The sequence below is a fragment of the Cherax quadricarinatus genome, chromosome 28 (assembly GCF_038502225.1).
Source record: "Cherax quadricarinatus isolate ZL_2023a chromosome 28, ASM3850222v1, whole genome shotgun sequence".
In the NCBI taxonomy this organism is placed as follows: Eukaryota; Metazoa; Arthropoda; class Malacostraca; order Decapoda; family Parastacidae; genus Cherax; species Cherax quadricarinatus.
Genome location: NC_091319.1, coordinates 16,910,454 through 16,936,006, shown reverse-complemented (window position 1 = coordinate 16,936,006; position 25,553 = coordinate 16,910,454). Strand labels below are relative to the sequence as shown.

At 35.9% G+C, this 25,553-nt stretch overlaps 1 protein-coding gene across 35 annotated transcripts in view; it reads right to left on the bottom strand.

Moving 5' to 3' along the window:
• The window catches only part of baz (par-3 family cell polarity regulator), a 713,284-nt gene that overhangs the window by 104,877 nt on the left and 582,854 nt on the right, over positions 1–25,553 (bottom strand). For 29 of the 35 annotated variants that reach the window (XM_053782976.2, XM_053782988.2, XM_053782958.2 and 26 more), the window contains 6 exons: positions 24,203–24,289; positions 23,348–23,476; positions 13,542–13,627; positions 4,825–5,301; positions 3,630–3,776; positions 1,159–1,247 (listed from right to left, as the gene is read on the bottom strand). In XM_053782976.2, the coding sequence (XP_053638951.1) occupies positions 1,159–1,247; positions 3,630–3,776; positions 4,825–5,301; positions 13,542–13,627; positions 23,348–23,476; positions 24,203–24,289 (1,015 nt within the window). The remainder of the gene's footprint in view (positions 1–1,158; positions 1,248–3,629; positions 3,777–4,824; positions 5,302–13,541; positions 13,628–23,347; positions 23,477–24,202; positions 24,290–25,553) is intronic. The other 6 variants (XM_053782966.2, XM_070089428.1, XM_053782982.2 and 3 more) reach the window with 6 other exon arrangements.

Genomic DNA, 25,553 nt, shown 5'->3' with positions numbered 1-25,553 from the left:
AGTAGAATGACATGGAAAGCATATAAATCTATAGGGGAAGGAAAGAGGGGTAGGGGTCGTCCTCGAAAGGGTTGGAAAGAGGGGGTAAAGGAGGTTTTGTGGGTGAGGGGCTTGGACTTCCAGCAAGCGTGCGTGAGCGTGTTAGATAGGAGTGAATGGAGACGAATGATACTTGGGACCTGACGATCTGTTGGAGTGTGAGCAGGGTAATATTTAGTGAAGGGATTCAGGGAAACCGGTTATTTTCATATAGTCGGACTTGAGTCCTGGAAATGGGAAGTACAATGCCTGCACTTTAAAGGAGGGGTTTGGGATATTGGCAGTTTGGAGGGATATGTTGTGTATCTCTATACATATATGCTTCTAAACTGTTGTATTCTGAGCACCTCTGCAAAAGCAGTGATAATGTGTGAGTGTGGTGAAAGTGTTGAATGATGATGAAAGTATTTTCTTTTTGGGGATTTTCTTTCTTTTTTTTTTTTGGGTCACCCTGCCTCGGTGGGAGACGGCCGACTTGTTGGAAAAAAAAAAAAAAAAAAAAAAAAAAAAAAAAAAAAAAAATACATGAGTAAGAGGGGTTGGATTTGAGTGGGACTTGTACACGAGTAAAATTGATTTATCATAGCTTATTGTTTGGGTAGCGCTGAAAATGGGTTTGGCAAATATTCTATTAGTGGGATGGATTTGTGTAGGACATGCCTAGTATGGGCCAACAGGGCTGGTGCAGTGTTCCTCCTTTCTTATGTTCTTATGAAGTTAGTCTCTAATCAGCTGGACTGTGGTGCCTATGCTGAACTGTATGCAGCTAGCATGAACAGCTCTACTGATCAGGCTGTCATCCAGAAGGCCTGGTCTGGGACCAGGCCGCAGTGAGCAATGACCTCCGAAATTGATTACAAATAACACAACCAAGCGACAAAAAAAAAAAAAAGACTCATTGGATGGAGCTCTACCTGGCCTAGGGTCTGTCTTATGTGGTCTGGATTACTGAGCACTAACTGTGTAATGCAGAAATTTTGAATAACATAGCTTAGTAATAGTAAAGCAAAATACAACACTGATGCAAATGTTACAAAAACATGAGTAAAAGATTATGATACTTTACTTCATGTTAAAGGTATAACAATGAAAGCAATTCTTACTGACATAAATACTAACCTCTTGGACCATGGTCTGTAGAGACTCCAGGCTGGAAGACTTCTTCATGCCCAATCCTGGACCAAAATCTAATCTTGATCTCAAAGCATCTGGGAATTATTTGTATTTCTTTGTTATTTTATGAACATATTTGTCAATTAGGTAGAGGAAAACTGATTCTGCTGAAGCAAATAGATATTCAATTTTGTAATTTTTCAATTATTTACAGTATATGGATACTGTACTGAATGCTGTTAAATAATGTTAGCAACAAACACAAGACAAAATGTACATACCACAAACTCATGCAAGCACATTCTTATCATAATTAGTTTAAAGCTTTATAAAACAGATGTTACACAATATAAGCATTTGTTTTATTATTATCAAAGTGTTATATCTGGCCTAATTAAATTTGTATCAATTAACTTATAAATAATTCTGAAGGAAACCTTACTTATTAATAAGATTTAAAGTAAGGACCCAAATTGATTTAAGGATATTTGTATTAAGGATAATCAATCTTAGAAATCTAATCTGGTCAATGAATAAATAATTTGCAGAAGAGTTATCCATCATGAGTCATTTGTATAAGATACAGAAGTTTCTGAATAATGACAACTAATACCCTTTATGTAATATTGTGTCATCTACAAGAACGTTTTTTTATTTACTACTGTTGGAGATTCATAAGACTATAACTAGTATAAATTTCCCACGCTATGACTTGAAAGGAGTACATTAGCCTATAGCTTCAAATAGAGAAAAATAATTGTGAATTTTGGAAACAAAATATATTTAATGAATGTCCTTTAGATTTAACCCCTTGACTGTCGCAACCCCCAATCCTGAGGTGTCTACTGGTGTCGCAAAATTTAAAAAAAAAAAAAAAATTCTTATGAAATGATATAGATTTTCCCGATTGAAATGACACCAAAAAACGAAATTTGATGGAAAACTGACGGAATTATGCTCTCGCGAAGTTAGCGACCTCGGCGCTGTTTACAAATCGGCGATTTCGCCCACTTTGAGCCCTATTTTCGGCTAATTCCGTTGTTCCAGTCGCCCAAACTCATAGCTATTTCTTTAGAACTCCATTTTTTCTATCGATTGAGTACAAGAAACTGCCCATTTACCAATTTCAACTACCTAATAATGTGGTCAGAAATTTGCAATTTGGCCAATTTCACGAAAACTAAAAAATATGACAATTTCAAAATAAGGTCCAGAATGAACAATGCAGACATTCCTGGCTCTAAAGTAACATTTTCTTTGTTCATCAGTCATGTCTCCAGGCCCCTCTGATATTGCTCTTGCTTTCTATTTTGAATTTTTATTCAAACAAAAAATAGAAGACTTACTATTATGCAGACTACTGCAATACTGTAATAATTGTATAAATAACATCAACCCATTCATGACTGCATATTAGAATGGCTAGTTGGACATTTATTGGACAATGGCATCATTTGTTTACTTTTGAACATTGGCAAAAATCAAACATTTCCCCTACTTTGAGCTCCATTTCTAGGTTCTTTTTATAGTAAAATCAATCAAAATCACCTCTATTTCTATAATATGTTTTCCATTCTATCAAATGAGATCAAGAAAACGAGAATACAACCATAAATATTATATGAAAATAGACCACAAAGTCGGCATTTTAATTAAAAAAAAAGGTCGGAGTTTTTTGTTTCTCATTATGCACTGCGTGCTCCAGGATTTTTTTTATATGGTGCACACTGACCACACAGACCCATTCTCTCACATGTGGGCCTACCAGCTTTCTCCTGCTTGATTTGAAGCCGCTAGAATTTATGAGTATATATACGTCAAACACGGTACCTCGTAAGACGTATATATACAGCCGCGATAGTCAAAGGGTTAAAAACTACACATTCTTCTTAGTCACTTAGATAATATGGCACTAGTATAATCTAGTTGAAGATTAAAAGTCACAATAGTATGGCTGGAACAAGTCGAAGTTACCCACAAACTGGAAACAAGTCTTCAAATTGATTTCAGTTGGTCCAGGACCATTATCAAGTCATGACTTGATAATGGTCCAGGACTGACCAAAACAATGTCCCAATTTTTATCTCCAATTTGTGAGTTAACTGTGAATAATACAATTCTCCCCATATACGGGTTGTCACATTTAAGTACCGTATTAAGACGACACGGCTGGATCTGAATATTTAATTAAAGTTCCTTTTTCATTCCGGCGAACTCTGGTTTCTTATTTCAAAAATATTTTAATTCTATTGCCCATGATATAAACTTCATGTTAAGTTAATTTTTTAAAAATCATATGGCATGAACCAATTTCCAACTATGAGGAAGGCAGAGCCTTTAACTAATTATTAAATAAAGACACATTTCAAAAGAATTTCAAGAGGAACTACACAAAATGATTACAGTTGTATCAACATGTCCATGACCAACAGAGCCAGAAGACCCCATTCCAGATAGCACCAATTCCCAACATTTACCCTGTGATGAAATGTGCTCATGCGAAGAAGGATGGTGTGCATGATTGGTGCGCTGGAGAGTTTGAGAGGCTAGCGATTCATCAGATGAGGCACGAACCAGCTTCCCCATCACAGGTTCCCGACTCAACAATTCTCGGTTACGGGCAGCTACACGGACAAACAATCAAGTGATTTTTAAGTTATGAATGTTTATCATATAAAAATTAGGTAGTTTAATAAGAAAAGCACTGAGTTTGTATTGTTAAAAGTACACTGGAAATACAAGCAAAGATGTTAATAATATACTGTACAGACTTCATTTATGTTACTAAATGTATTGTAAACGTATTTACAAGACATATTATTAAATTAATTAGGTTCACCTGCACAATAAAAAGTAGAGTAAAGCAAGACAAATATTATTCTTCAGACTTATCTAAATATTATACTATCAATTATTTATGATGTACAAACTTCCTTTAATGCATTGATGGAATAACAGTGCATTATGTGGTCTTGGGATGTTCAAATGCTAACAAAAGCATGATATATGCAAACAGGAGGTGTAATAATGATAAGTGGTGAAGACACTAGTGGTGGCAAAGTCTTTTATTGGTACAACATTTCATCTTTGAATGGGCTTTTTCAGATACATCTACTCCTTAAAAAAAAATATATATATAGATAAACAAAAAAGGCCATTCATGGGAAAACATTACCAATGAAAAAAAACTTTCCTGCTACTAGTATTTTTCTTCCACTAATTCAAGGAAAACATGAATGGGAGAACAAGGAACTGAAGGATGTTTTGTAATTTTGTGAAGTATAATTACATCTAAAATCTATCATTCAATAAATCACAAAATAATATTTTATAGTATACCAACATACTGATGTGCCATTACTTATATAACCTAATACATTGGAAGATATATAACAGACATCACAGATAGTTACAACTACAGCATGTAACCCAGAACACAGCATGCAATTAATAAAAGCTATAAAATAAATTACACATATACTGTATAATAATATCAAGTCACAAGCCACTCACATGCAAAGAAAGAGCACAAGCAATGGATGCATCTAAGAAAAAATGATTGCATTAAGGATTAACTGTGTGGATCATGCATCACTTGCCATTCGATGAATTACTGTGTGTTTTGTAAGACAATAGCTACACCATGCACCATATTACTGAGTTGTTAGTTACCCCAGTTTGATATCATGTTGGAAAGATCCTGGCCAAAAGTGGTTCGCTGGTTCCCTTTATTGTAATGCCTTTCTAGACTGTGGGTAACTGCACTGAAAGGGCCACGAGGATACCCACACCACTGCACCTTGGGTGTTCCCCTCCCCAGGTTGCTATTCAATGGTTCAGATCCCCTTCTAAGTGAAACTCTGGTGTTTTGCAGCAATTGCTGCTTGAGCTGAGGTTTAGTACCACCTTCGGAGCTAAAAAATTTATTTGACTTTGACTTCTGCTGAACAACCAAGGATGAGCTCGCACCACTTATAGCTGAACTTGACTGTCCAGAATTAGTTGCAATGCTTTTAAATTCAGAGTCACTTTTGATTTTCTTTTTCTTTGGGGGATGAGTGTGTTGAGGCACAACAGGAGGGGGGTCAGTGGAGGAAACATCAATGCCCACCTCCCTTGACCCAGGTTTCACCTCCTCCGGAGCTCCACCTTGAGGGCAGACACCACACCAATATTACGTCTAGTACAAAAAATACTATTTTTTCTATCACTAATTATTGAATCTATGCCTTGCTTATTTTACATTTTGTCTTGGACACTTTAAAAAATTATCCAGCAGACAAAATGTATGATGTCAAGGTATACTTTAGTTACAAACCTTCAAGCTTTCCAACTGTGGTTGAATGAGTATACAATAATTTTATATTAATGATAATCTTGCAGCATCATTTAGGCAAGAAAGTGTGATACAGTACAGTTACCACTTTTGACTTAATATGAAAATGAATTTAGCATCAGTAATAAGTATTAATAACCAAACTGACAATTTTTTTTTTTAAATCTGCTATTCATCTTAACACAGTTGGAAATCTGTGAAAAAATGAGAAGGAAAAAATGAATACTAGACTAGTAAGAATTGGTTACAGATAGAAACTTCAAGATATATTTATTTCATAATTAGACCATTTGAAAAAATAAATCCAATACCACATATACTCAAGTATAAGTCAAGATTGTAAGACCAATTTTTTTTTTTTTTAGCAAAAATTGGAGGATTGACCTATTCATGCATAATACTTTGGGGGAGGGGGTAAATTCCTATAGATACTGAGGGTATACAGCACACTAGATTCCTACTTCTTAAGTATATATCTTTATATCTTATCATTATCTTATCTTTGCAGCAATGGCAAAACCACTCAGTAGCCCAATTTCACTTTAAATATAAGTACAAATAAATTTGATAATGTTCAGTAGTGCCATTTGCCCTGGTCAGACACCATTAAGAAGCTCTGGTTGGGCTCAAGAGTGCCCATAACCAAAAGTATAACAAATCCATGAATGCAAGAGAAACTTACTGTTTACAATGGCATTATAATTTATTATGTGCAACATCAAGATTATTATTCTTATAAACCTCCACCTTGACTACCTCGCATTAGTATTAAGATTAAATAAAGATTTATTAAAAAGTTAACCACTGTTATCTTGTCTAGATTTAAGTACTAGTTATTATGTACTAGGAAGAGTCTGCCCAAAATGCCCCAGCATGATAGTGGTTTTCTTAGTACTCAACAAATCAAAATTGTAATTCCACACTGTAACCTTTCCCATTCTTCCTGTTCTAAGCCCTTTCACCTATTTCTCACAAAGATCTATACACTTGGGGCCAGTGGTAATATGTAGGTCTGCAAATCAATCACAGCACCCTCAAATATGCTTTAAGTAGCATTATAATAAAAATAAAAATCCTGCCCCATGCAGTGTATAAGAAGAGCTAACCTCTGACCTAGTGTTTGAATTAAAATAGTGACTTTGGGGAGTTTTCTAAGGTTTTTCTCATTTTTTTATAGATTGTTTCTTGGTGTTAAGTGAAAGATCCGAAGGCTTACTAGCAAAATGGAGAGGATTTATGTCAGCTTCAGATTGGAAGTGACCTGAAATAGACCTCAAAGTGTGGAATTAGTGGATTTTTATTGATTTTTCTGAGGAAAGTTAGGGGACCTACTAACTTCCCCCTTCCAGTCTGCTTCAGTCACTGAGATATCCTAAACCATGATCAAGCTCTCTTGGTTGTGGTTTATTAGCCAAGAAATAGAAAAAACAAACATCTGTTTTTGTTATGATGGATTGAAAGGAGAGGGCAAGAGTTATATAAGAGACCTGAACAGAAAGGTTACTTTAGTGGCTGGAATGCCTACAATGTTTGTTTTGGACTTTTTTATAAATTATAATTTGTTGAAAATAGAATAAAATTGACAAAATTACTGAATTCTGTGAACTTTAAAAAGAATAGTTGACAAAGGACAGTTTATGATAAATGGATAGCCCAGAAGGCACACTAGGAAAATAGCCATGAATTGGTTGAGTACTGGAAATGGACTAAAATAGGGAGAAATCACTGATGAGACAAATACTCCCTAACCTTGAACTTTGCGCCTGCGTAATTCTGCAAGTATTACATCAAACTCTGCACCTTTGATCTCATTACCTTCATAAAAAATATTCTCTGCCACGGTAATAGGTAAAATTATATTATTTTTTTTAAACGGTGACACAGAAGGGGCTATCAATTTGGAGATGTCAACAGTGAAAAGGTTAAGACTAACCAATATTTTATTTCTGCTTTCAGTTCATAAATATGAACTATGAATCCTTGCTGTAATTTATTATCATAGGAAGGTAGGATGAGTACAGTATGCAAGGTTATGGAGAAGACACAGCGGGTGTCACTCTCCCCAGTTCTTAAGGTAATCATTTCCCTCAAAACTAACCATCTCTCTGTCCTCCTTGCTCACCAACCACTTATGTGTACTAGACATATATCTTATTTCTCTTTTCAGTTTATTAATATAGCTAGCATTCCACTTTTGTGAGTTCCAGTTTTGCAAGCTTTGAACATTCGCGAATGCCCACGAGGATAAAAACAGTACAGGAAAACACTTCCCACTGCGTCCCTACTACCCTCCCTCTTACCCCCTCAACAATGTTTTCATGTGTTTTATGAATGTTCGTGGTTCAATAGGTTAAGGAAGCAGTATTGTTAGGCTAAGTAAATGCTATTATTATATTTCCCTACAATATATTTGCGCATTAAACATTCGTGAATGCTACAGTACAGTATTATTATATTTCCCTACCTCATATTTGCACACCAAACATTCGCAAGGTTCTTGATCCCCTGACTCTTGTGAATATGGAGGGTCTCCTGTATTAACCCTTTCAGGGTCAAGAGGTCCTCTCTTAAACTTGTTGTTCTCGTAGTCGAAAATTTTTTGGAAAAAAAAAAATTTTTGTTTTTCTTATGAAATAATAGAGAGTCTTTTCCCAATCATAATGACACCAAAAGTATGAAATTTGATGGAAAACTTATGGAATTATGCTCTCGCGAATTTAATGGCCTCATCGATGTTTACGCATCAGCAATTTTGCCCACATTGAGCCCTATTTTAGGCCAATTCCTGTGTACTAGTCAACAAAAATCATTACTATTTTGCTAGAACTCCATTTTTTCTATCAAACGAGTACAAGAAACCACCCATGTACCAATTTCAACTATCCAATAAAGTAGTCAGAAATTGGCAATTTTGCCAATTTCACACAAATTTCAAAAGATGCCGATTTCCAAATATTGTCCAGAATAAACAAGACAGACATTCTTGGCACTAAAATAACATTTTCTCTGTTCATTAGTCACATCCCCAGGCCCCTCTTACATTTCTTTTGCTTTCCACTTTGAATTTTTATTCTCACAAAAAATAGAAGATTTACAGTTATACAGACTACTGAATTAGTGTAGAAATGGTATAAATAATATCAGCGCACTTGTGAAAGAATATTACTCACCAGTTGATGTGTACTGAATGCATGGCATTTGTTTACTTTTGAACTTTGGCAAAAATCGAACATTTCTGCTATTTTGAGCTCAATTTCAAGGTATTTTTCATTGTGAAACCAATCAAAATCATCTAAATTTCTGTAATATGTCTTTCAGTCTATAAAATGAGACCAGGAAAACTAGAATACAACCATAAATACCATACGAAAATACAGTGCAAAGTCGCTGTTTTGAACCAAAAACACGGTCAAATTTTTTTTTCTCATTATGCACTGTGTGCTGTAGGATTTTTTTTATACTGTGCACACTGACCACATAGACCCATTCTTTCATATGTAGGCCTACCAGCTTTCTCTCGCTAGATTTAACCCTTTGACTGTTTCAGGCCCCTCTCTGAAACTGTCATTCTATGTCGCTCAATTTTTGAAAAAAAAAAAATTATTTTTTCTTATGAAATGATAGAGAATCTTTTCCCGATGGTAATGACACCAAAAGTTCGAAATTTGGTCGAAAACTCGTGGAATTATGCTCCCGCGAAGTTAGCGGTCTCGGCGACATGTGTGTATCGGCGATTTCGCCGACTTTGAGCCCAATTTTCAGCCAATTCCATTGTTCCAGTTGACCAAACTCATAGCTATTTCTTTAGAACTCCATTTTATCTATCAGCTGAGCACAAGAAACCTCCCATTTACTAATTTGGACTACCCAATATGGTGGTCAGAAATTGGCAATTTGGCCAATTTCACGCAAAATAAAAAAGATGCCAATTTCAAAATAGGGTCCAGAATAAACAAGGTAGACATTCGTGGCACTAAAATAACATATGCTCTGTTCATTAGTCACATCTCTAGGCCCCTCTTATATTATTATTGCTTTCTATTTTGATTTTTTATTCATACAAAAAAATACAAAATTTACTGTTATGCAGACGACTGCATTATTGTAAAAATGGTATAAATATCAGTGCACTAATGAAAGAATATTAGACTCCCCAGTTGACGTGTATTGGACGTGTGGTGTGATTTATTTACTCTTGAACATTGGTAAAAATCGAACATTTCCGCTACTTTGAGCTCAGTTTCAAGGTCGTTTTCATCGTAAAAGTAATGAAAATCATCTCTATTTCTGTAATATGTTTTCCATTTTATCAACTAAGACCATGAAAACGCGAATACAACGATAAATACTATACGAAAATACACCTCAAAGTCGGCGTTTTATTCCAAAAAAACGATCAGTTTTTTTTTTCTCATTACGCAATGTGTGCTGCAGGATTTTTTTTATGTGGTGCACACTGACCACACAGACCCATTCTCTCACATGTGGGCCTACCAGCTTTCTCCCACTTGATTTGAAGCCGCTAGAATTATTGAGTATATATACGTCAGAAACATTGGCTCGTAAGACGTATTTATACGTCGAAAACAGTCAAAGGGTTAAAGGCGCTAGAATGTACGCATACTAGTATGTCAATAACCCTGGTGCGTAAGACGTACTAGTACGTCGGAAACCCTGAAAGGGTTAAATATGAAGAGTGATTATATTGGACAATATATAAATACAGTGGTAAATAGAGTTACGAACTTAATTAGTTCCAGAAGGATGTTTGAGTGCCGATACCGAACGAATTTGTTCCTATAAGGAATAATGTAAATTAGATTAGTCTGTTTCAGACCCCCAAAAATACACTTACAAAAGCACTTACAAAAATGCACTTACATAACTGTTCGAGTTGGGAAGTGTTTGAAACTCGAGGTACCACTGTACCATAGATAATGTTTAGTTTATTAACCCTTTGACTGTCGGTGTTGCATACGTACATCTTACGAGCCAGTGTCGGTGACATATTAGTACGCCAAAATTCTTGCGGCTTTAAATCAAGCGGGAGAAAGCCGGTAGGCCCACATATGGGAGAATGGGTCTGTGTGGTCAGTGTGCGCGGTATAAAAAAAAAAACAATGCAGCACGCAGTGCATAATGAGAAAAAACTCCTACTGTGTTTTTGGATTAAAACACCCACTTTGAGGTGTATTTTTTGTATAGTATTTATTTTTTTTTTTTTTTAACAAGTCGGCCGTCTCCCACCGAGGCAGGGTATTTATGAATTTATGTATAGTATTTATTCTCGTTTTCTTGGTCTCATTTGATAGAATGGAAGACATGTTACAGAAACAGATATGATTTTCATTGATTTCACGATGAAAAGGACCTTGAAATTGAGCTCAAAGTAGCGGGAATGTTTGATTTTTGCCAATGATCAAGAGTAAACAAATGATGTCATCGTCCAATAAGTGACCAACTAACCACTCTAATATGCAGTTACAAATGGGTTGACATTATTTATACAATTATTACAATAATGCAGTAATCTGCATAACAGTAAATCTTCTACTTTTTGTGTGAATAAAAATCCAAAATAGAAAGCAACAGTAATATAAGAGGGGCCTGGAGACATGACTAATGAACAGAGAAAATGTTACTTTAGTGCCAGGAATGTCAGCATTGTTTATTCTGGACCCTACTTTGAAATTGACATCTTTTTTAATTTGCATGAAATTGGCCAAATGGCCAATTTCTGAACACTTTATTCGGTAGTTGAAATCAGTAAATGGGCGGTTTCTTGTACTCAATCGATAGAACAAATGGAGCTCTAAAGAAACAGCTATGAGTCTGGTCGACTGGAACAATGGAATTGGCCGAAAATAACGCTCAAGTGGGTGAAATCGCCGATGTGTATATATCGCCGAGATCGCTAACTTCTCAAGAGCGTAATTCTGGAAGTTTTCCATCAAATTTCATACTTTTGGTGTCATTACCATCAGGAAAAGATTATCTATCATTTCATAACAAAAATATTTTTTTTTTTTCAAATATTTTGTGACACAAGAGAGACACTTCAGGATTTGGGGTCTCGACAGTCTAAGGGTTAATGTGAGGAAGTGCTTAAAGTAACTGCTTGAGAGAGAGGGTAGCCTACCATCCCTATCCCCATACTCCCATCACTGATACTTATTATACATTGATAATTACTAATAAACAACAAAGAAAATAAATTTAATTTCTTTCTCTGTTGTGTGCAAAGGGCATGCCTAGAATGAGCCAGTAAGTCGAATGCAGTGCTCCTCTATTCTCATATAATGAGTAGGTATGTGTAAGATCTAATTAGCATGAGCAAGTAGGTCTACTCCTGGTGCTCCTTTATTCTTTTATTTATCAAGTGTTTGGGCAGACTATGTTTTTGTCGCAAATACTGTAGAGCTTTTGATTTTTTGTCACAAATACTGTAGAGTTTTTGATGTAATTTTTCAGTATATTTTCATGTACTGACTAGTTTATTTTGCTTCGGAGCCATTGGATTCCTTTTAAAGTTTCTCTAGGGCAGACTTATACATAAAATATATATATAAGTAATTTTTAGGGAAATGTCAGATGTCAACCTAAATACGCAGTTGGGTTATACTCGAGTATATAGAGTATTATTTTTTAAATAGCTACAACACTGGCTACAAGTTAATGAATACCATAACTAAAGTTAATATGGCTCTAAATGGTTAATATTACTGTAATAAAAAATGTAAGAGCAATTCCATTTTTACAAATCATTCAGGACCTCATACAATTACAGAATAAATTAATATAATTAATAATTTCAGAACTGATGTCAGATGTTTCAGAACTTTATTATAAATGAAAATTTGTGAAAATAAATATACAATTTTTCAGAGTATGTCCTGAATAATATAATGGATACTAAGAATACCAAATGGCACCATTATAAGCTTATACAGTAAATAAAACATCACACACACAAACAAGAAGGAACTACTTTCTTAACTCTTACACTGAGATTTAAAACACTACACGGGCTATTAAAAGTATTACATACAGAATTCAAAGTGAGCCACACTTATCTTGATTCTGAAGAAATAAAAGGAAGGAAACTGTGATAACACTAAAACCTCATACTCTGAGAATTCACGTAAGTGACATATTAAATCAGGAAACTAAGATGCCTCCAAAACTGCAGTATTCCCACCTGTTGAATGTCCAAGCCCCTCACACACAAAACCTCCTTTACCCCTTTTCTCCAACCTTTCCAAGGATAACCCTTAACTCTCCATTACAAATTTATACACACTCCAAGTCATCATATTTTGCTACATCCTCTCTATATGTTCAAACCACCTCTACAACCCCTCCTCAGCCCTCTGGATAAAACTTTTAGAAACTACTTCCTCCTTAAGTCCACACTAAGAATTCTCTGCATAATATTTACACCACACATTGCCCTCAGACACATCTCCACTGCCTCCAGGCTTCTCCTCGATGCAACATTCACAATCCATGCTTCACACCCACATAAGGGTATTGGTACCACTATATTCTCACATATTCCCCTCTTTGCCTCCATGGATAACATTCTTTGTCTCCACAGGTACCTCAATGCACCACCCACCTTTTTCCCTTCATCAATTCTAATGGTTAACCTCATCTTTCATACACATATCCACAAACAAGTCCACTCCCAAATATCTGAACACACTTACTTCCTCTATACTCACTCCCTCCAATCTGATATCCAATTTTTCATTACTTAACTCGTTGAATACCCTCATCACGTTGCTCTAATCTATGTTCACCTTCAGCTTCCTCCCTTTACACACCCTCTCAAAGGTCATTGTTTAACATTTTCAAGTTCCACTTACAAGAAGCTTTATTAAAGGCAAAAACATTATCATAATAAAGATTCTCCTCTTGTAATATGTCTTTTTTAACTACTTGTCCTCTTACAGCCATATTCTAAATATGGAATAAATATATAATAACCTAAAGTACTAGAATATCTCTGAAGACACCTAATACAAATAAAAAAGACATATAATACACATACCCTCTGCAGCCATCACTCCTAGTCCTTGACTGGTGGATAGTTTATCCTGGGCTAGCATAAGTTGCTTCTGCCTCTCCCTCTCTTCTCTAGTATGAGAAATAACAAGACACATGTTACCAAGTTTATGATCCACAAAATTATTCAGTGATGAAAACAGAACATTAATAATTAAAGTACTCTTAGTTAATTATAAAAAAAATACACTAGCATATCCCATACAACATGACAGTTTTGCCTCAGAAAATACAGTATATTCTGTATTGTACATAGGAATGTGTATGTATGTAAACTCAATGTATTTGCAGTGCTCCTCTTTCTTCTCCTTCGACTAACTCCTCCACTACTACTACTATACTACTACTACTACTATACTACTAATACTATACTACTACTACTATACTACTACTACTATACTACTGCTACTACTATACTACTACTACTACTATACTACTACTACTACTATACTACTGCTACTACTATACTACTACTACTACTACTATACTACTACTACTATACTACTATTACTATACTACTATTACTATACTACTATTACTATACTACTACTACTATACTACTACTATACTACTACTATACTACTGCTACTACTATACTACTACTACTATACTACTACTATACTACTACTACTATACTACTACTACTATACTACTACTATACTACTACTACTACTATACTACTACTATACTACTACTACTACTATACTACTACTACTATACTACTGCTACTACTATACTACTACTACTATACTACTACTACTATACTACTACTACTACTATATTACTACTATACTACTACTACTACTATACTACTACTATACTACTACTGCTATACTACTACAACTATACTACTACTATACTATTGCTACTATACTACTGCTACTATACTACTATTACTATACTACTACTACTATACTACTACTATACTACTACTACTATACTACTACTATACTACTACTACTATACTACTACTATACTATACTACTATACTACTACTATACTATACTACTATACTACTACTACTATACTATACTACTATACTACTACTACTATACTACTACTACTATACTACTACTATACTACTGCTACTACTATACTACTACTATACTACTACTATACTACTACTATACTACTACTACTATACTACTACTACAACTACTATACTACTACTACAACTACTATACTACTACTACAACTATACTACTGCTACTACTATACTACTACTACTACTATACTACTGCTACTACTATACTACTGCTACTACTATACTACTGCTACTACTATACTACTGCTACTACTATACTACTGCTACTACTATACTACTGCTACTACTATACTACTGCTACTACTATACTACTGCTACTACTATACTACTACTACACTACTACTACTATACTACTACAACTACTATACTACTACTACTACTATACTACTGCTACTACTACTATACTACTGCTACTACTACTATACTACTACTACAACTACTATACTACTACTACAACTACTATACTACTGCTACTATACTACTGCTACTATACTACTACTACTATACTACTACTACTATACTACTACTACTATACTACTACTACTATACTACTACTATACTACTACTATACTACAATACTACTACTACTACTACTACTATACTACTACTACTATACTACTACTACTACTATACTACTACTACACTACTACTACTACTATACTGCTACTACTATACTACTACTACTACTACTACTTTACCCTTCACTCCTCCTTTCTATATTTTGTCCCACATGTACCACCACTCCCCCTACTTTCACTACCACCCCTACTACTACCTCCATTTCCAGCCTTACCTCTAAAACTACTACCTTGCTTGGTCCTGTCCCTGTCTGCTTGCCTATACATACTGGTTCCCTTTATCTTTCATGTTAGTGTGACTTTACAAATGGTCCAAGTCGGACCGAAACATCACCAGAAACTTTCTTCTATGTGCGGGTTATTTGTGCATTGTTCCAGTCATGGTATTATGTCTTTTTGTTCTTTACAGCACCATATTAAGTATCTGGAAGAGTGCTTTAATGCTTTTATTGTTTTAATTTTTAACAATATTCTGATTTAACAGAATAATGTTTAAAAATAACATTATTCCATTACATCGAGGGTTAACTGTACATTGCACATACGAATGTATGTATTATGTATGTATATAGTATGTACTATGTATAAATATATTTTGCATGCAAGAATAGATGTATGTACATAAATCCCTTTGACTTTAAAATTTTTTATTTAAATTTAGTTTGCCACATAGGTAATTTCCATAATGTACCGTACAGGGTTCTCTGACTTGAGTAATACCTTGTGTACCTAATTTTCCTTAGACTGCTGTCAAGATTCATCACTTCCCCCAAGTATGGTCCTAGACAAGATCTCCTGGTTGCTGGTCTGAACAACTAGGATGTTGCTGTTGGCTGCATGTAGCCTAATGTATGCACAACAGCCTGGCAGATCAGGAATTAATTTGAGGAATCTATCAAGTTGCCTCTTGAAGACAGCCAAAAGTTTGTTGGTAATTCCCATTATACACAAAGGAAAGGCACTGAAAAGTCTGGGACCTCTGAAATATCAAGCTCTCTCTTACTGCACTCGTCATGTACTTGCTTTCATCAACCGCCAGGGAGGTACTACCGTCCTGCCAAGTGAGTGTAAAACGAAAGCCTGTAATTGTTTTACATGATGGTAGGATTGCTGGTGTCCATTTTTCTGTCTCATAAACATGCAAGATTTCAGATACGTTTTGCTACTTCTACTTACACTTAGGTCACACTACACATGCATGTACAAGCATATAGTGGTCCCTCGCTTTTCGTAGTTCTCGGCAATCGTAAATTTCGCCAATCATAGGGGTATTTTCGTATAAACATGGACTCACTTTTCAAAGGTTGACTCGCGAATAGTAGTTCATCTGGGACGCGTACGCATGGTGTGAGCAGGGGCGGCCTCCCTACCCAGCCAGTCTGGCATTGTTTACCAGTGATTGAAGGTCCCCTCAAGTGCTCCTACGAAATATTTCATAATATTCCACTCATTTTAGTGCTTGCAATTACTAAATAAGCTACCATGGCTCCAAAGAAAGCTCCTAGTGCCAAGCCTGTGGTAAAGAAGGTGAGAAATATGTACAGTGACAAAGTCTTGGGCCATTTTAGGGAAGTGTTAAAGAGACGCTAGAAACAGAGCTCTCTCCACAGTTACTTTGCGAGACAGGACTAGAGTGACTCTCAAGGTGGTCCTAGTGGCATTAAGAAACAGAGAAGAGAAGCAACCCCAGAGAAGCAATTGGTACCTGAGGTGTTGCTGGAAGGGGATTCCCCTGCCAAACTGTAAACAATCCAATCTCTCTCCTCCTCCAGTCTCCCATACACTAAGAAGAATCTTCAATGAAGGTAAGTGTTATGCTGTTAATGTTTCATTCATCATTTCCCATTGTATTGTTTATGTACTACATGTATATTTCATGTAAAAAATTTTTTTGTTTTAATACTTCTGGGTGTCAGGAATGGATTAATTGTATTTACATTATTTCTTATGGGGAAAACTGATTCGCAAATTGTAAATTTCTTTTATAGTAGCTCCTCCAGGAACGGATTAATTACGAAAAACGAGGGACTACTGTATATATACACACCCCTCTGGGTTTTCTTTCTATTTCTTGTCCTTATTTATTTCCTCTTACCTCCATGGGGAAGTGGAATAGAATTCTTCCTCCGTAAGCCATGTGTGTTGCAAGAGGCAACTAAAATGCCAGGAGCAAAGGGCTAGTAACCCCTTCTCCTGTATATATTACTAAATGTAAATGGAGAAACTTTCGTTTTTCCTTTTGGGCCACCCGCCTCAGTGGGATACGGCCGGTGTGTTGAAAGAAAGAATAAACTTGCTTTCATATGGAGCAATTTCAGTGTGCAGGTTTGGGATCAATCCTTCCAGGATTTTCCATGTGTAAATTATGACATACCTTTCTCACCTACATTCCAAAGAGTGAATTTCAAGAGACTTAAAGCATTCCCAGTAGTTTAACCCTTAAACTGTCCAAATGTAGATCTATGTTTGCGCGCATAGCGCTCTGACCTTGATTTTCTCCATAAGAAAGCATGTAAATAAAACATAGATCTACATTCGGAGCGCTACGCGAGCGAACGTAGTTCTACGTTTGAACAGTTTAAGCGTTAATCAAATGATAATGAGCAGTGAATGTTCTCTGTACATTTTCTAGCTCAGCTGGACCAAAATGCCATCATAAATTTCATTCTATGTGCGGGTTATTTGTGCACTGTTCCTATAATGGTACTGTGCTTTTTATTCTTTTCTGACAGAATGAAAGAGAATTTTCTGAATCTAATAAGACTAAAATGAGTGGAATCTAATCAAAATTTGCAATTTTATGGCATGCTGAAGTTGGTAAAAAATTTCACTCAGAAGCATAAATGCACCAGCGATATTTACGTTTTACAATCTGACATAAAGATATTGTTTTTAAATTACTTTTAATGTTTAACACCATGCACATTAGTTTCTTACACTATTAGATGCATTTAAAGATGTTTTAGCACTTTCAACATGGGGAAATGCACTGCTCCACTTGGAATATACAGTAAAATTGTTCTTTATTCTATCTTCTTCTTTCAACAAATCAGCCGTATCCCACCGAGGCAAGGTGGCCCAAAAAGAAAAACAAAAGTTTCTCTTTTTAACCCTTTCAGGGTCGCCAGTCCCTCTCCGAGATTTGTTCTCAGTGTCACCCAAATTTCAAAAAAAAAATATTTTTTCTTCTTAAGAAAAGATAGAGAATCTTATACCGATCATAATGACACCAAAAGTATGAAATTTGATGGAAAACTTACGAAATTATGCTCTCACAAAGTTAGTGGTCTCGACGATGTTTACGCATCGGTAATTTTGCCCACTTTGAGCCCTATTTTCGGCCAATTCCTGTGTACTAGTCAACAAAAATCATAACTATTTTGCTAGAACTCCATTTTTTCTATCAAATGAGTACAAGAAATCACCCATTTACCGATTTCAACTATCCAATAAAGTGGTCAGAATTTAGCAATTTTGCCAATTTCACACAAATTTCAAAAGATGCCAATTTCCGAATAGGGTCCAGAATAAACAAGAAAGACATTCCAGGCACTAAAATAACAAGTTCTCTGTTCGTTAGTCACATCCCCAGGCCCCTCTTATATTTCTTTGGCTTTCCACTTTGAATTTTTATTCTAACAAAAATTAGAAGATTTACTGTTATGTAGACTACTGCATTAGTGTAGAAATGGTATAAATAATATCAGCGTACTTGTGAAAGAATATTAGACTCACCAGTTGACGTGTATTGGACGCTTGGTATGATTTGTTTACTTTTGAACTTTGGTAAAAATCGAACATTTCTGCTACTTTGAGCTCAATTTCAAGGTACTTTTCATTGTAAAACCAGTCAAAATCATCTCAATTTCTGTAATGTGTCTTTCATTCTATAAAATGAGACCAGGAAAACTAGAATACAACCATAAATCCCATACAAAAATGCAGTGCAAAGTTGCTGTTTTAATCCAAAAACACGGTCAAAGTTTTTTTTTCTCATTACGCACTGTGTGCTGCAGGATTTTTTTTATACTGCGCACACTGACCACATAGACCCATTCTTTCATATGTAGGCCTACCAGCTTTCTCTAACTAGATTTGAGGGCGCTAGAATATAGGCGTACTAGTACGTCAAAAACCGTGGGGCGTAAGCTGTACTAGTACGGCTGAAACCCTGAAAGGGTTAACTTTAGTAATGTATACAGGAGAAGAGGTTAGGAGCCCTTGCTCCCAACATTTTAGTCATCTCTTATAACATGCATGGCTTAAGGAGGAAGAATTCTGTTCCACTTCCCCATGGAGATAAAAGGAAATAAACAAGAACAAGTGAGAAAATAGAAAAAACCCAGAAGGGTGTGTAGTATATATATATATGCTTGTACATGCATGTGTAGCATGACCTAAGCATAAGTAGAAGTAGCAAGAAGTACCTGAAATCTTGTATGTTCACAAGACAGAAAAAAAAAACGCCAGGAATCCTACAATCATATAAAACAATACAGGTTTTCGTTTTACACTCACTTGGCAGCATGGTAGTACTTCCCCGGGTGGCTGCTGTATACCTTCCTACTACCTAGGTCTTCATTCTATATTTTTTACTATTTTATTCTAACACTATATACAAGAAATACTTATAATACAACAATTGTTTCAAAGTGTAATTACTCTTCAAAACATGGAAACAAGTCACTCTGACTTTACTAGGTTGTCCTGAGTTAAATATAGTGTGCACTTTGTGGCTGAATTCCACTGTATCTGGTAGGGAAGCTGGTGGTGAAACAACAGCTCCTGCTTTCACTGTTTACTTAAGCTAGTTAGGCATACTAGTACGTCAGACACAGTCACGTCAGACAGTCATCACCTGTGGATCCTCCTGGCCACAGATTTTTTTCAAATGTATGAAGAGATTGCAGAAGACCCAAAGAGTTGCAATGAGGTCAAATAGATTTATAGGTAACACATTTATAGGTACAAAAAATTTTTTATTATTTATTTTTTTTATTATCACACTGGCCGATTCCCACCAAGGCAGGGTGGCCCAAAAAAGAAAAACTTTCACCATCATTCACTCCATCACTGTCTTGCCAGAAGGGTGTTTTATACTACAGTTTTTAAACTGCAACATTAACACCCCTCCTTCAGAGTGCAGGCACTGTACTTCCCATCTCCACGACTCAAGTCCGGCCTGCCGGTTTCCCTGAACCCCTTCATAAATGTTACTTTGCTCACACTCCAACAGCACGTCAAGTATTAAAAACCATTTGTCTCCATTCACTCCTATCAAACACGCTCACGCATGCCTGCTGGAAGTCCAAGCCCCTCGCACACAAAACCTCCTTTACCCCCTCCCTCCAACCTTTCCTAGGTCGACCCCTACCCCGCCTTCCTTCCACTACAGACTGATACACTCTTGAAGTCATTCTGTTTCGCTCCATTCTCTCTACATGTCCGAACCACCTCAACAACCCTTCCTCAGCCCTCTGGACAACAGTTTTGGTAATCCCGCACCTCCTCCTAACTTCCAAACTACGAATTCTCTGCATTATATTTACACCACACATTGCCCTCAGACATGACATCTCCACTGCCTCCAGCCTTCTCCTCGCTGCAACATTCATCACCCATGCTTCACACCCATATAAGAGCGTTGGTAAAACTATACTCTCATACATTCCCCTCTTTGCCTCCAAGGACAAAGTTCTTTGTCTCCACAGACTCCTAAGTGCACCACTCACCCTTTTCCCCTCATCAATTCTATGATTCACCTCATCTTTCATAGACCCATCCGCTGACACGTCCACTCCCAAATATCTGAATACATTCACCTCCTTCATACCCTCTCCCTCCAATCTGATATCCAATCTTTCATCACCTAATATTTTTGTTATCCTCATAACCTTACTCTTTCCTGTATTCACTTTTAATTTTCTTCTTTTGCATACCCTACCAAATTCATCCACCAATCTCTGCAACTTCTCTTCAGAATCTCCAAAGAGCAGTGTCATCAGCAAAGAGCAACTGTGACAACTCCCACTTTATGTGTGATTCTTTATCTTTTAACTCCACGCCTCTTGCCAAGACCCTCTCATTTACTTCTCCTACAACCCCATCTATAAATATGTTAAACAACCACGGTGACATCACACATCCTTGTCTAAGGCCTACTTTTACTGGGAAATAATTTCCCTCTTTCCTACATACTCTAACTTGAGCCTCACTATCCTCGTAAAAACTCTTCCCTGCTTTCAGTAACCTACCTCCTACACCATACACCTGCAACATCTGCCACATTGCCCCCCTATCCACCCTGTCATACGCCTTTTCCAAATCCATAAATGCCACAAAGACCTCTTTAGCCTTATCTAAATACTGTTCACTTATGTGTTTCACTGTAAACACCTGGTCCACACACCCCCTACCTTTCCTAAAGCCTCCTTGTTCATCTGCTATCCTATTCTCCGTCTTACTCTTAATTCTTTCAATAATAACTCTACCATACACTTTACCAGGTACACTCAACAAACTTATCCCCCTATAATTTTTGCACTCTCTTTTGTCCCCTTTGCCTTTATACAAAGGAACTATGCATGCTCTCTGCCAATCCCTAGGTACCTTACCCTCTTCCATACATTTATTAAATAATTGCACCAACCACTCCAAAACTATATCCCCACCTGCTTTTAACATTTCTATCTTTATCCCATCAATCCCGGCTGCCTTACCCCCTTTCATTTTACCTACTGCCTCACGAACTTCCCCCACACTCACAACTGGCTCTTCCTCACTCCTACAAGATGTTATTCCTCCTTGCCCTATACACGAATTCACAGCTTCCCTATCTTCATCAACATTTAACAATTCCTCAAAATATTCCCTCCATCTTCCCAATACCTCTAACTCTCCATTTAATAACTCTCCTCTCCTATTTTTAACTGACAAATCCATTTGTTCTCTAGGCTTCCTTAACTTGTTAATCTCACTCCAAAACTTTTTCTTATTTTCAACAAAATTTGTTGATAACATCTCACCCACTCTCTCATTTGCTCTCTTTTTGTGTGTATTAATGTGTTGGACATACAGTTGTCACTTGAATACTAGTACATTGGACACAGTTAAAGTGGGGTATCTTTTAAGCTCATTCCAGACATTCAGTAATTTTTCTGTCTTAAGACATGGGTCATGTTTATCACATGAGACCCAGCTGAAAGCTTATATAACACCTCCATTGTTTCAAAACACTTGCACTTTCAAGCTTATTCTCCATTGCATTTTCAGAAAAACTGATGCTCCTCTCGAGTACCATGGGTAACTTCCAGTGACAAGGTGGTGTGAAGATCCAAGCTCACTTAACCCTTAAACTGTCCAAACGTAGATCTACGTTTTTTCAACATTTGAAAGTATGTAAAAAAATGTAGACCTTGTTTTTTTTTTTTTTACATTTGAAAATGTGTAAAAAAAACTTTGATCTACATTTTTTTTTTGTTATATTTGAAAATATGTAAAAAAAACTTTTGGAGCACTACGCATGTGAATGTAGATCTGCTTGGACAGTTTAAGGGTTAAATCATGTATGAGTGAGTGGGTATGGTCATCCACAAAGCAATTGGTGCATGGGAGGCTGCTAACATCATAGGTCTACAACAGACCTCCCTTCTAAAAATAATGGATTCGATTGAAAGCACCCTGTGGCATGGGGAGAAATTGCCATATCTCTTGGAGTGTTCTAATGCAGTTTGACATGTTTGACATGACTGATGCTTATTTTCCCCAAATTCACATCTTATGGTGTGCTTACTGTTTTTTCCTGTGTAACAAGATGGAAAACAAGATTTCACTAGAGTTTTATCAAAAATTTACTGTGTGAAAGTGCAATACATTAAAGTTCAATGTACATAAGAGGTTAAGACCCACTGCACCTAGGGCACAGACTCTAGACAGTGGTAGATTCTTTATGCAGCTACCTACCTGATGCACCTGGTAATGGTTCTAAAGATCACAGATGAACACCCAATTAAGTTATACATACATTAGGAACCATTTCTCCAATCTACTGTGAAATCTAATTCACAGCAAGCAATCTAAGGTTAAGAGGTGGGCCCTAGAACAAATGCCCAACCCCTGTAAACTCAATTATGTAAATGCACACAAAGCAGAACCTTGAGAAAGACTTGCCTTGCTTTTTTATTGCGTTGATAGGTGTCGGTGTTTTTGGCATCCAAGGTAGCATGGCGTTTTTCTGACATACTTTGCCTACCAAACTGATCCCGGGAGAACCCTGCCACATTCTCTTCTAGGGAAGTTCTGCAAAAGTTTTCTACGCTGTAGCAAAGCAAATTCAAATTTAAAAAATATACACCATTAAGCCTAACAGAATTAAGTGTTTGCTGAATGCATTCAAAATGTTGTATAATGTTTCAAGAAATATAACCAGTTCCTTATTTATATAGTCATTTTTTCTATGATAAGCCACTTCCAAACTAGCAAGCAGGTAAAGAAAAAATATCACAGTAAACCATTAAACACACTTTCAAATAAAATTCTTAACACAACTACTGTATAAGGCACCTTATTCTGCTCACGAGTAACTCCAGAGCCTGAGAATGTGTTGACTTAGAAAAATCTCATTGGAGAGTAAACATGTTTTTTTAACACTTATAATTACTCAGCCAGCCTGCAGAGGCAGAATATTCTTATCTGGTTCCAATGCCTATGATTATCACCCCAAGAAGGGAAATTCAAGGGCTTTCTTTTATCTTCAATCTAAATTATTAGTGCTTACACTTCATCTTTGTATACTAAAGCTACTTAAATATTTCAGGACAGAATTTTCACTATCTTATTCAACACTCTCCACCTTAGCCTAATTAGGTTTATCTTGAAACAAGATTTAGCATAGCTTATTCAATTTCTCGTATTCTTGTTATTTATGATTAATGTTATAAAGAAGTTTTATTATAATTAAAATGTGACAAATACCTTTGCAAGTCATATTATGTGAATTCATAACATAAAAATTAAAAAACTTACTGGCTGGTATAGGCATCATCTGATTGACTAGGATGGTCACTGTAGCTTCCAGTGGAGGCCCCAGGACCATCTGACCCACCAAGTTGGCTACAGCACACACACACAAAAAAAAAAAAAAATATTAAAACAAAAGTAACGATTTTACATTAGGAAAGTATACAGTGCTTCAAGAAGTACATTTACTTCTTTTGTTATACCAGATTCTCCTAGAACAAAGAAGTTCCTCATGGACAAGCAGATAATTACTGAAATTATTTCCAGAGATAAAAATTGGGAAAGGAATATTTTAAATGATTTCATTCTAAGGATTTTTCTTGAGTTACATATAATACATTCTTATATACAGTGTTTAAATTGTCAAGAATGTAGTACAATTTTTCCAATCAACTGTATTTCAAATGCCTTCGTTCAACTAGTTAATGGTCCAAGTGGACTGAAACGCCTTCACAAGTTTCATTCTCCTATGCGAGGGTTATTTTTTTGTTCCAGTCACAGTATTGTGCCTTTTAATTGTTTCTAGATGGTTTCAGGAATGTAGTCCCAACTTTTCCAAGCATTTCACTTACTGTAAAAAATGTTTTTAATAACATTTTTTTCATAATCTAGAATCATATATTCTACACCATAATCTAGCACTGCATCATAAGTTAAAACATGTTTTCAGTACAATTTTTTTCCTTAAAGCAAAACCTGTCCATTAGGTGATCTGACTTTTTTTTGGAGTGTGAAAATTAGTGAAACCATCCTAAATCCCTATTTTCACTAAATAACTAGCCATAGCAATGTAATTAGCAAATACACTGAAAACTGATACACTAGGAACCACCTAAGAGAAACTATTTGAAACCCAAAATCAAGCCTTGCTCTAGGTCACAAAAAATATTAACTCAAAAATCACTTGGTCTGCCACTTTTGTCTGCTTTTTACATAAATCCTTAATTTTAAAGTAAGATTCCAAATACAGTGGTACCTCGAGTTTCAAACACTTCCCAACTCGAACAATTATGTAAGTATATTTTTGTAAGTGCTTTTGTAAGTGTATTTTTGGGGGTCTGAAACGGACTAATCTAATTTACATTATTCCTTATGGGAACAAATTCGTTCAATATCGGCACTCGAACAGCCTTCTGGAACAAATTAAGTTCATAACTCGAGGTACCACTGTATAAGGTTGTGGTTTTCACACAAATCCCTAATTTTACCTTAAAAGTAAAATTCTACACATTTGCAATTTAATATTGGCTGTTTGGAGTGACATATAAACTGTCATATCTGAGTGCCTCTGCAAAGATTGTGTGAATGATGGTGAAAGTGTTGAATAATTGTAAAAGTATTTCTTTCTTTTTTATAT